At 42.5% G+C, this 12,542-nt stretch overlaps 1 protein-coding gene across 2 annotated transcripts in view; it reads left to right on the top strand.

The window, feature by feature from the left end:
• The window catches only part of GNPDA2 (glucosamine-6-phosphate deaminase 2), a 123,658-nt gene extending 111,329 nt beyond the window's left edge, over nt 1-12,329 (top strand). For both annotated transcript variants that reach the window (XM_086962695.1, XM_086962697.1), the window contains one exon: nt 9,137-12,329. In XM_086962695.1, coding sequence (XP_086818821.1) covers nt 9,137-9,198 — 62 coding nt within the window. In that variant the 3' untranslated portion in view covers nt 9,199-12,329. The remainder of the gene's footprint in view (nt 1-9,136) is intronic.
• The last annotated feature ends 213 nt before the right edge of the window (nt 12,330-12,542 follow it).

Genomic DNA, 12,542 nt, shown 5'->3' with positions numbered 1-12,542 from the left:
TGTGGCTACTAGTGACACATTTGCAGAGTAAAGAGTCGCCTGGTCTGGATTTCTTGTGTTGTGATACACTACCACCAGAATACTCTAATTACAGAAATATTAACAGTGGTGACACTAGCCATCTTTAACACCATCCTAGCTCTCCAAGCATTTTCAGTGGAATTCACTGACTTTCTTTGTCATTTCAAGTCAACAAATTTCTGCAGTCAGTCTTTCCTCGCTTTCTTGTTACCCGTACCAAGTCCAGTGAAACTCATGTTCAAACGGGAATAGAAATTCTGTGATATTAATTCACAGCCAATGTTCAGGCAAACCTTTTTTATCTTGCTATGGCCCAAGTTTTCTTTCTAGGATTCATAATGCAATTCTGTGATTTCTATTGCAGTGGTTTCCACACTTATTTAGAAACACAACCCAATGTTCAGAATGACAAACATTCACAACCCACCTAGCATTAATGGACATAAGTCTGGCATTATTTTTTAATTTAATTAAAGCATCGTGTGGTACGCAAGTGTGGGTAACGTCCTTTACGGGCAGCGTTATTTTCCATTGAAATAGCCACTAATTTGTACAGACATACAGTTTAACTAATGAAACTATATGGCACACAAATGATAATGTGTGGAAATTCAGTTTCAGTGAATATTTATCATTTGCCCATCACCAATTCAAGTGTCTTGATTGTTTTGATCCTATTTAACCCCTTCGCTGCTAGGCCTTTTCCCCCCTTGTGCAAAGCCTTTTTTTGGCTATTTGGAGTAGTTTGCGCTTAAGCCCCTGTAACTTTTTGTCCACATAAGGTATCCACACCAAATTTGCGTCCTTTTCTACCAACATCATGGTGATTTTAAAGGTACCCAGGGTTTGTGGAATCCCCTGGAGGGGATCCGGAAATTAGCCAAAATACAGCAAATTTAGTTTTTTTTTACATTGGGGAAAAAGTGCTGCAGAAGAAAGCATCTGTTTTTTTCCCTGCAAATGCTACACACATAGGGTTTGTGGTGCTAAAAGCACCATCTTCACAGCTTTCAGGGACAAGCAGACTTTTGTCACAAAACCAAAATTATTTACACAGTTTTGGCATTTTACCGGACATAGCCTATTTTTGCTACTTTTTGTGCTTTCAAACTCCTTCCAGTTAATTGTAGAAATGGGTGTGAAAGCAATAATGGATCCCGGAATGCTATACATTTCTGAAAAGTAGACAAAATCCTGGATTTAGCAAGATGTCATTTGTGCAGATCCTTCAAGTTATTTTTATAGAAACTAACAGTTAAAAATAGGAAAAATTGAAAATCAGTTAAAAAAAATAGCCATTTGTGCCAACGCTTTCACCGGTAACTACTTTTAAAATTGGCAAATTTTTAAAGCATTATACCGCTACATCCGCTGGACCCTTCTGGTTGAGGGGATATATAGGACTTGTAGGTTCACCAAGAATCCGAGGAACCCAGTGCCAATAACTGAGCAGCGTCTTGCAATGGTTTTTCATTGTGTACCAGGTATGTGGCAAATCATTTGGTAAAATATAAAGAGTGAAAAATAGGTATCAAAGACACCTATGTATTTCCGAAATGGGAACAAAGTATAGAGTTTAGAAACAGTAGCTCTTTGCACATCTTGAAATTGTGGGTGCCCATACTAGCGTGTGAATTACAGGTCATTTTTCATAGTTAGTTCTTTTTTACACATTGTCTTACATTTGGAAGTCTGAAATACAAAGAAATTCAATAGGTAATAACATTTGCTCTACAATCCTGTGTTCCCCTAAGTCTCCCGATAAAAATGGTACCTCACTCGTGTGGGTGGGCCAAGTCGGGGCGGCTGGGAAGGGCCCAAAACGTATTGTGGAGATATAAAAATTACCTATCGCAAAACGACCTGGTTTTGCATTGGGGTCACCTGGGTTTTTGGACCCGGGCTCCTACCAAACCAACACATTTCTGCAAACTAGACACCAGGGCCAGTCCAGGGAGGTATGGCTTGCATGGACAACTCCCCTCTCCCCCAACGTTTTCCTACCCAGAATCCCCTGCAAACCTCAAATGTAGCTGAAAAAACCGCTTTTTTCTCAAATTTCTGTGGGGAGGTTGTGGGATTTAAAAAAAAAAAAAGGATTTCGGTGTGGTGCGATCCCCAAGCAGGAATCCTCTAGGGAACCAGTGGAAAGGGGAGATTCTCCCCTTTCTAACGATACCTCTCCTGACATTCTACGTGCTCAGGGGCCTGAGGTAGCCCCTTGAGCACGTGGAAAGTGAAAGTGAAATGAGCCTATTGGCTCATTTCAGTTTCTATGAAATGACGGCATGGCGACGTGCGCACTGATTGTTATTTCACAAAACCACATAAACAGCCTGGGGAGCTGGGGAAGCTCTTCCCCCAGCTCCTGAGGCTGTACTGGAGAAAAAAAATCTCTCTGGTGCCCGCACCAGAGGGATTTCCGGTGCCCTCTGTCAGGACGGCTGGCAGCCGTGCTGAGCCCGCGAGCCCGTGGCTCAGAACGGCTCCCGGCCAAACTGAGCACCCAAAGGGTTAAATCTTTCTTTCCATCACACTTCAGAATTAAGAAAATGTTCTTCATTTTTGCGTTCCTAACTGCTGAATGTGTATAGTTAATTTACGGGTATTTACATTCCGTTGTGGGTTACAAAAAATGGCATCCTACAGCCTTTCCTTTAACACGCCCTGTACCATAGCTAAACTGTCACATAATTCCCTTTACTTTATATGACTGCAAAGTGAGAGGAGTTTGCAAAAACCAATCCCTATGCTACAAGCTGGACAGTGTAAGAAATTGGGTTACTGGTTTACTGGTGTGTGGGCCCTGGTCAAGCAGTATCTACAAACCTTGTCGGTGTAAGGCACTAGCAAACCCCAAATCAACTTGTGCTTAACTCCCTGGTAGTTTGGCCCAGAGCAATCAGGCTTAACTTAGAGCCAAGATATAACATATTTGTGCAGCAGTAAAACAGTGAAAACACCATACAAAAATCCTCAGATGGTGGTGGGAGGGTCAGGAAAACACTGCAGCTGGGTGCAGGAGCTGGTTGGTGAACCGTTTATGTCCATGAGGCTCAGATGGAGAGGACAGCAGACTAGCCCTTGAAATCACCCTGGGTCTGGGTTCAAGATGAAGTTGCAGGTCCAGTTCCTCTTCCCCATGTGGTAGTGCAAAAGGTCAGCACAGGGGAGCAGCAGTTGTTTTAGTGCAACCGTCCGACAGAGCAGCAGTCCTTCTTCCTAGCAAAGTATCCACAGGCCCAGAAGTGTACTCAAGTGGTAGTTTCTTTAGTCCAATATTTATACCCAGTTGTGCCTTTGAAAATGGGGGGAGGAGCTTTTAGAGGTTTTCCTTTGAAATCCCCAAGCATCCTGCCTTCCCTGTCCTGGCTCGACCCTTGCTACAGTGGGCATGCAGCCCTTTGTTTGGTGGAAGGACACATCCTATTCAAGTGTTAGTGGGGCTGTGCCCAGCTCCTCCCTCTCATCTTGCCAGTGATGGACCATCCACGCACACCTAAGATCCCTATTGTGTGTGACTGTCTAGGAGGCATACACAAAGCTCAACTGTCAGCTGGTCAATTTAAAATCTGAATTCACTATAAGTTAGGATTTTAAATTGTGATTCCACAGACACTAAACATGAACTGGTTACCTATTACCATTTGGAAATTACACTTATAAAATGTAATAAGGTAATTAATGTTAGTCTGTGAGAGAGGAAGGCCTTGCAGTAGTGGAACATGTTCACCAACAGGACATGTATAACAGAAAAGTACATGTCTCACTTTTTAAATGTGGTGCACCCTGCCCACTGGGCTATCCAGGACCTACCCTAGGGATGACATATGCATTATAAAGAAAGATTTGGACCTGGCGAAAGGTTTATTTTGCCAGGTCAAAATGGCAGTTTAAAACTGCATCCACAGGCTCCACACATGCTGGCCTAATACATGTTGAAGGGCTACTTAAGTCTGTGGCACAATCAGTGCTGCAGTCCCACTTTTTTTAAGGATAAACCTTTCCAACAGCCCTCGTCAACTACAAATTTGAAGGTACCATCTAGCTTTGTACCACCAACCTATGCTATGACTCAGCGCATCCTGGCTTATGAAAGTTTAGTCCTACGTGACGTGGAGAAAATCTTGGATGACAAGAAATTTGTCAAGTATAATACCAGTAGAGCTGAGAAACTTGCCCTAACATCAATAAGAAACAACACGGAAGTGGTAGTGAAACCCGCAGATAAGGGCGGTGCTATCGTCGTCCAGGATCTGGACAACTACACGAGGGAAATCATGAGGCAGTTGGAGGATGGGATCAGCTACAAAAAATTGGGCGGTGACCCATTCAAAGACCTAGCAGCTGAGATCCTGAGAGTCACAAAGGAGGGCATGGAACAAGGCTTCCTATCCGAACAGGAGTTTCAGTACTTAAACCAAAAGAACCCACGGCTCCCTACTATTTATACCTTACCGAAAGTACACAAGGATCTTCACAAGCCCCCAGGACGACCAATAGTATCTGGGTGTGGTTCACTTTTGGAACCACTATGTAGATACATAGATTCTTTTCTGAAACCCTTGGCCGAAGAGACCACGACATACTTACGGGATACTACACACACCATCAACATGATAGACGGACGTCCATATGACTCACAACAAGAACTTTTGGCGACATGTGACATTGTGTCACTTTACACAAGCATACCCCAAGAGGAAGCATTGGTGGCAATGACAATTGCGCTAGATAAGCGTGAGGCACCCTCTCGGGTCCCCACATCTTTCATCATCTTACTACTTAAAATTGCTATGATGCGAAATTTTTTCATTTTCCGGAATTGTTTTTACCTCCAGACCAAGGGGGTCGCGATGGGGGCGGCTTTTGCCCCAGACTTGGCCATAATCTCTATGTCCATGTATGAAGATATGTTCGTACTCAATGATGTCAACCCTTTCAGATCAAAGATACACATGTGGATGAGGTATATTGACGACATCATTTTAATCTGGGCCGGAACTGAAGATGAAATTACCAACTTTTTCGCTTGGCTCAATGGTAGGTCACCAGATATCCAATTTAGCTTCCAGTTTGATAAAAAATCTATTGATTTTTTGGACCTTACTATTTTTGTAGAGGATGAGATCCTTCACACAACCCTTTTCAGGAAGCCAGCGGAGAGGAACTCCCTACTCCTATATTCTAGTCATCACCCGAGAGGCCTTCGTGACAACTTGCCGTTCGGCCAATTTCTACGAATTCGCCGCAATTGTAGCAAAAAAGAGGACTATATGGAGCAATCGGCAATACTCATGGACCGACTACTGGAACGTGGATACCCGAGACGTTTGACCAAGAGAGCCAGAAAGAGATCGTGGTTCAATCCCGAGAAGTTTTACTGCAACCCAGTGAGCAATTTAGCAGTAACGAACAACGCCTTATCTGCGTAACCACTTTTTTAACTAAAAGTAATGTGATAAAAAAACTATTAACAAATATTGGAATTTGATCTCCGAGGATCTTGATACCAATTGCCTACCCCTTCATTCCTTTAAGAAGGCAAAGAATATCCGGGATCACGTGGTGTGCTCATTCCTTAACACCAAAAATGAACCTTCTATGTGGAATCTACCTCCCATCGTGGGTCACTACCGATGTGGTTCCTGTAAGGCCTGTCCAGCGACGATTCAAACCAAAGAATTTTCTTACAAGCAACAACGTGTTCCACTTAATTCACACACAAACTGCAATTCCACTAATGTGGTGTACTGTATAACATGTCCCTGTGATTTAATCTATGTGGGACAAACACAGCAACGTGCTAAGGTGTTTTTTTTTTTTGCAACACTGCAGCCGCGTAAGGTGCAAGGTCGAAGGAGCGCCCCTTGTTGATCATTGTAATGAAAAGAATCACTCCCCTGAAAGCCTTAAGTGGATTGTAGTGGAACAGGTTAAACTGGGTCCCAGGGGGGGTAATATAGAACCCATCCTAAATGTCAAGGAGATCAAATGGATCCGATTTTTTGATTCTGTACACATGGGTTTGAATGAATCTGAGAGCAGTTTTGCTCAACTGGCAACCCTTTGAGTGTCTAATAGTCCATGGTTATTGTGCGTTTAACCACCATGTGGTAGGTTCACGCAAATTTAGCCGACATGATTATCTACTGCCATTGTTATGTTCCCAAACGTTTGTGATGTCTTTCATGTGAGAAATGAACCTTCATTAGTTATCATGCGCCTTGACCGCCCTGTCCGATAGGTTCGCGCTTTGTAATGATTATGGTTATGCTACTCTGGCCCATTTGCTGAGAAATAATTTATATATTGTAAATAGATACATCACATATCTCACAACATGTAGATGGTGCATGCCCCCTTTGTTCAGAAATGTACCCAAAATCCTACTACAATTCTATCCCGCGAGTCTTGTGTTCACCTAGCAACCACAGCAACTGTAGTCTTTCTTCACTTACAGCCACCGAGGTTTGTAAACTCCTCGTGTTACCCGTGGCAGCACTTCCTGGTTACAGGAGACGCGCAGAGATGCCGGCCTGAACCCTCCGTAAAACTACAATCATGATCCCTTCGGGTGAGTTTCCTACCAGGCGGTGTGTGCGGGCGTGTTTGATTTCACCGCACTTGTGTCCCCATATATGACCGGCCTTTACTCTCCAACATTACAGATAATGACAACGGATCGCTCCGCTTTTGAGCCTTGAATGCTCACACCCCTTCCCACTTGACGGAGGAGCACGACAGATACGTTTCTTTAATCCCGCTATCTTGAATGACGAGGTAAGCCTCGGTAATACTGATAATCCTGTGTAGAAGGGGTATTTCTTTCATAATTTCAAGTCCAAATAAATGACTGGCCCCCATTATTATTTCTTCCCGGTCCTTTAGATACGGATAGCGGATTGAGTACCTACCTTTTAACCAACCATTCAATGCTACAGGTAATTAACCTTTTAACGGTCATTTACTGAACAACATTTGGGCTGGTCCTTCATATATTTGTGTATGAATTACATCAGACTCTCTTACTTATATAGATTGTCCACGGACCACGTCTTTCTGGCCACACTCGACAACACCCGCCCTGCCATTTCAACAGGTAATGTTTTGCGTGCACCATGCGGCTCACCTCTAGTATAATCCTCTTTTTTCCCTTTGTCCTTTTTAGTCAAATCTTTTTAGTAATATTTAATTTAATATAACGGGCGGTTTTCCGTTATGTTTTTCGGGACTCTAGTGAGACCGTTTTGAGTAACTAGTTTTCCGTTTTATTAAATCTAGGAATCTGCCCCTGCCCCCCCTCTTCACGTCCTGACGAAGACCCGTGCAGTACGGATCTACTATCCTACAACTTCAGGGTCGAAACGTAGACTGCTATCTACACCATCAACTCCTAACAATAGCATGATTTATACAGCAGATTAGGAGTTTTTTTGCTATGAAATTGTTCTGATTTATGCTCATTCTTTGTTTGGCCTCTCTTGTGGGGACCAATCAGCACTTATTAATTGTATTCGTGAATCTGTATGTATATGAGTAATTTATGACTAGTGATGTACAACTATCTTAAATTTTTCCCTGCACCCCTTTCCCTTCCCTATGTGGGCGTATTGAAATTTGTATACACAATTGCTTTGGTACATATCTACTAATCATTGAATGGTAATAAGTGTGCAGTGAAAATAAAAACACTGTACATGTTCATTGTTTGGATCAAATTTCTATCAAATATTGGAAAAAAAATGTGTAAAAAAAAAAAAATGTGTCAATAATTCTGTGTCTGGTCTGGGACCCCTATGCATATATCGCAGTCCCACTAGTAGCATTTGAACTTATGGGCCCTGGGCAACTGTGGTGCCACTTTACTAGGGACGTACAAGTAAATTAAGTATACCAATTGGGTATAAACCAATGTTATCATGTTTAGAGGAGAGAGCGCAAACATTTTAGCACTGGTTATCAGTGGTAAAGTGCACAGAGTCCTAAGGCCAGCAAAAACTAGATCAGCACAAAACGGGAGGAGGAAGGCAAAAAGTTGGCAGGAAGACCACCCTAAGGCTGACAGGTCTAACAAAAAACAATTTCTCATAAGACATACCTTGACATTTGACCTCTGTCTTTGAAGTGCAGCAAAGATGACCAGATAAATACAGAATTGAAAGACCTCTTTATTAATTGATTGGACTTTCGTGACCCACCAGAGGCTTGCGCCCCACAGTTGGAGAACAGTAACCTGTTGTGTAGCTCAGGTGTCTTCGTTTCAGAAAATGTAATTCTTTCACTTTTAGCTGTGAGATTTGCTATTACTCTTATTCTGATCATTCTCATTCTGTGAAGGGTTTGTTTCTGGTTTCAGGACTGGACTGCTCTTAAAAAAAACATTGTCAATATGTAACATGGTCATGGTGTCTACCCTATTACAATCATGCAAGGTTACAAGGCAACAGTACAGGGAAATTTGCCCTTTGTGCATAATAGTACGAGGCTGAAGCCGAATCAGGTGGTGTTGACATAACATGCATTTTGAGGCACACATTATTAACCCGTAGGTTTCTTGGCGCCAGTTCACAGATGTGTTACCCGACTCAGTAGTAATCAGTTTATTGGCCTCGGAATAACGAAAGTCTAAGCATGCCTTTCAATATTGAAACCTGTAACCATGTGTCAAGTACAGTTTCCTGCAGTGGATGCATTAGTTCAGTGTGCCACCAGACACATCGTAGTCACAGTCTCTTTCAAGTTTTGGAGTTTTTAGAAAACACAACAACAACCTCATCTAATTTAGTGATTTAGGTAGTTAAGATGTATGAAAAAAAATGAATCCTAAATATTAGAGGTAACTATATTTTCTTTGTTTTCTAATTGCTTTCATTGTATTAAGTATACACACCAAAATTTGTGTAACTGGGTAAATGTTTTGCTCTCCTAATGTAGACTGTAGTCCGTATTCACAAAGATCTTGCTGTGACTTAGTCTTGTTTTACTTCTGAAATCGAGGAGAAAGCCATGAGTAGTACTTCTGGTTTTCTTGAGTATACCAATCCTTGTGAATCTGGCCTTTTCCATTTTTCAACATAGTAGACTAAAGTACATTTTTGTTATCTCTTTTAAGGTTTGGTGCACGTGCATAATACACTCGTGGAACCACTACACAGTATGAAGGAAGAAAACTGAAGGTTGCTGAAGAGAATATTTGTACTTTGCAAATCAAGGTGTTGCTGTGCAGCAAGCTTGAAGTGGTCACGATGTCACAAATTAAAGTACTTGTGGGGTAGAAAAGGCAAGCCCTATTCAACATTCCAGAGATATGGAAGCCGAATCACTGTACTCAGTTGGATCGTCGTCAGATCGTCCAGTGCACAGTTTTATAAAGATATAATTGACGAATACCTCTTCAGTTGTAAGGCTGAAGATGAAATCATTCTCAGGATTCTAAACAGTGTTAATCCGTCCGACTATGAGAGGTGAATAATCTGTATCCCTAATCATTTCAGTATACCGTTTACAATGCGTGTTTTTCTTTTTATTTCAAATTGTTTGTGGTTGCTTTGAGGCTTTGCAAATACTTTGCTACCTGAAACTGTTCGCTCATAAATCTAGATGACTTTTGTGTTGATTGCATTCAAATTGTCACTCTCCATAATACTTTTGTCGAAGTGAGTTAGGTAGAGTTTGTATTTTTATTGAATGCGTGTTATTTGGTATGAAAAGGCAGCACCACTTGAAATCTACTGTACTGCCAAAAATACGGGTAAATACAATTACGTAACACCATGAAAATGGACATGCACCCATTACCATGTTTATGGTCTTTCTGTCTATACTACCTTTCTGGATGCCGGATGTGAGGGGTTTCTTCTGTCCAAAATGAAACCGACTAAGCTTCCCTACTGGCTTCTCATTGACATTGCCAAGGGTTTGTAGATCTCCATGAGTCATTATTCACAAGCTATTAATTGTGCCTGGCAAATAAATGCACTCAGTGGGATTTCAGACAATTCTACTGCTTAAACTGCAGTACATGTGCAGCCACTTGCAATAGAAACATTAATCTGAAGTTGTTTCGCCTAACCTAAAATAACGGGCTGCTGTGTTTACCACTGTTCTTGTTCTCACGGCCTGCCTCGTGCTGTCCTCTTGCCGGCCACTGTACTATGACTTTCCCCCGTTCCATTGTAGAACCTTGGCGAGGGTGGCAGTTGGAGGAGGACTGCTGTTATGATAAGACGCCCATTGGTGTCAGGGCACTACTTTGAATAAAGACTACTTCACTTACCTTCTATTGGTGTTGTGGTCATTACAAATTTGGCGACGATTGCCCAGACACCACAATGAGCCTGCATGTGTTTCCTGCACACCTCAGTCTCCTTCAAGATTGCGATCTCAGTGGGCATAAAGTGTTCCAGTTCCCATGCTGAGGTGCCGGCATCTAAATACTACGGATTCTATGGCACGGATTATGTTGGTGAGCGCCACCTGCCTCCAGATCCTCACGATGAGATCAACGCTGTTTTAAGCTGTTTAGCCCCTTGCGCTGACCGTTCTTTAGCATTAGTGAGCCTTCCCTGGGCATTGACTTTAATTTACTGTGCCATATAGGACATGCACCCTTTCCGGCCTTTACCTTTGCCGCCGCATAAGGAGGAACCCTTCACTCATGACTTCGCCTCTCCTGAGGTACTCTTTTATTGTGCTGCTTTTGGATGTGTCCCTGCGATTGCTGAGCTACGCGTTAGTGCTGAGCCACATTTAGACTATCCTACGAGGAAAAACGGTGTTCCACCCTACGCGACGCCAGCATATCTCCTCAGACTCCTCCTTGAGGCACAACTGTGCAGCTGTTATGTCAGTGAACCGTATCACACGTCGGCCATTTTACTTTGGGCTGCGCGTTCAACACGCAGCAGCCATTTTGAGGATAGGTATTCTGACGCTACTGCCGTTCTACAGTGATGCGCACACTTACTTCTGCGCTCCACAGTGCGCTTCAGCGTTCAGATCCCATTTGTCAGTGATGCACACACTAACTAGTGTGTCTCTGTCAGTGACACTCACACTTCACATTCTAATTTCTGTTCCTGGCCAGCATTCTGAATGCTGATTCTTCAGTGAAAATTCAGTGATGCACACACTTCGTGCATCTTCAAAATAACTTTTCGACTGTTTATACGTTGGTCATCACGTCTGTTATCACTCTCACCTTCACTTTTGCTCACTTTCGCTTCACTTAATTTTTTTCTTCTCTCTTTGCCTTGCTCTCGTTCTCTACTTTACCCCTCCACTCTTTCTATTCTCCACAGGTAACATTCTTCTTTCCTTCTCCCATTCTTTCCTGTTCTCCTCTTCCTGTTCTCTCCATGGCGTCAGGTAATGTTTGGAATCTCTCACCTCCTCAACCTTTCATTCCTGCGCCTGATGATTCTTCTCTCAAATGGGAAGACTGGGGCGAATACTTTGAGAATTACATCACCACTTTTGAGGAGGATGGTGAAGGGCTAACTTCTGAGAGAAAGAAGAACATTTTACTACACTGCTTGGGTGCTAGAACTATGAAAATTTACAACCGCATCAATAAAAAACCTATACCGGCAAGTCAAGATGACGTCTACGCTAATGCTTTAGAGGATCTGAAAAATTATTTTAATCCCACTGCATGTGCATCAGTACACATTCTTCTATCGCAAATAGAGTTCAGAAGAGTCCATTGAAGACTTTGTCTCTGCACTTAAGAACTTAGCATTATCCTGTAGATTTGGTGAGTTGCATGACGAATTTATTCGCGACCAGATAGTTATGCGATCTGCCAATTGTGAAATCCAAGAAAAGTTGTGGGCTAAGGGTCAGGTCCCCTTCAAGAAATCATTGACATTGTCAAAAGGGCGGAACTTACTGGTAGGTGTGCTAAAGCTGTCCTTTCTGAAAACAAGCATAAACCAGTAGGAGAAGAACAACCCATAGTAGCCAGGGTAAACAGCTTTAAAGACACCGCTCAAAAATCCTCTTATGATTCTAGCCTAAGGAAAGAGTCTTCTCCCAAAGCCATGTTGACCGGAAACAGGAAATCTTTTAGATGTGGAAGCAGATTCCACTTAGTGAACGATAAAACATGCCCTGCCCTCAAGCGGAAATGTACTAAATGCGGAGTTATTGGCCATTTTGTTAAACCGTGTCAGAGCAAACAAAGAAGGAACTCTAACGTAAAAATGGTTGTACCCTAGGAATATGATGAATTGGATTCTTCTACTTTTTGATGATGACGTCCTTAATGTGAAGGGCAAGAGTTAAAAACCTATGTGTGAACTAAATATTTGTGGGGTGGACATTTCGATTGTAGCTGTTTCAGGGTCATCCTATACCACTGTAAACAAGAGTGTCTGGGAGGAAAAGTTTGTACCTGTGTTGGGCCGCAATCTCGCTAGCGCCGACGTTTCCCACAAAACATTTACAGGGATACCCATTGATGTTTTGGGCTATAAGGAACTGCCTTTCCGGTTCAAAGACCGACACACAGTTAGCAA

This window comes from Lissotriton vulgaris, chromosome 3_1, assembly GCF_964263255.1.
Source record: "Lissotriton vulgaris chromosome 3_1, aLisVul1.2, whole genome shotgun sequence".
NCBI lineage: Eukaryota > Metazoa > Chordata > Amphibia > Caudata > Salamandridae > Lissotriton > Lissotriton vulgaris.
Note: the sequence above shows the minus strand (reverse complement) of the source record. Positions and strands in the feature narration are given on the sequence as shown.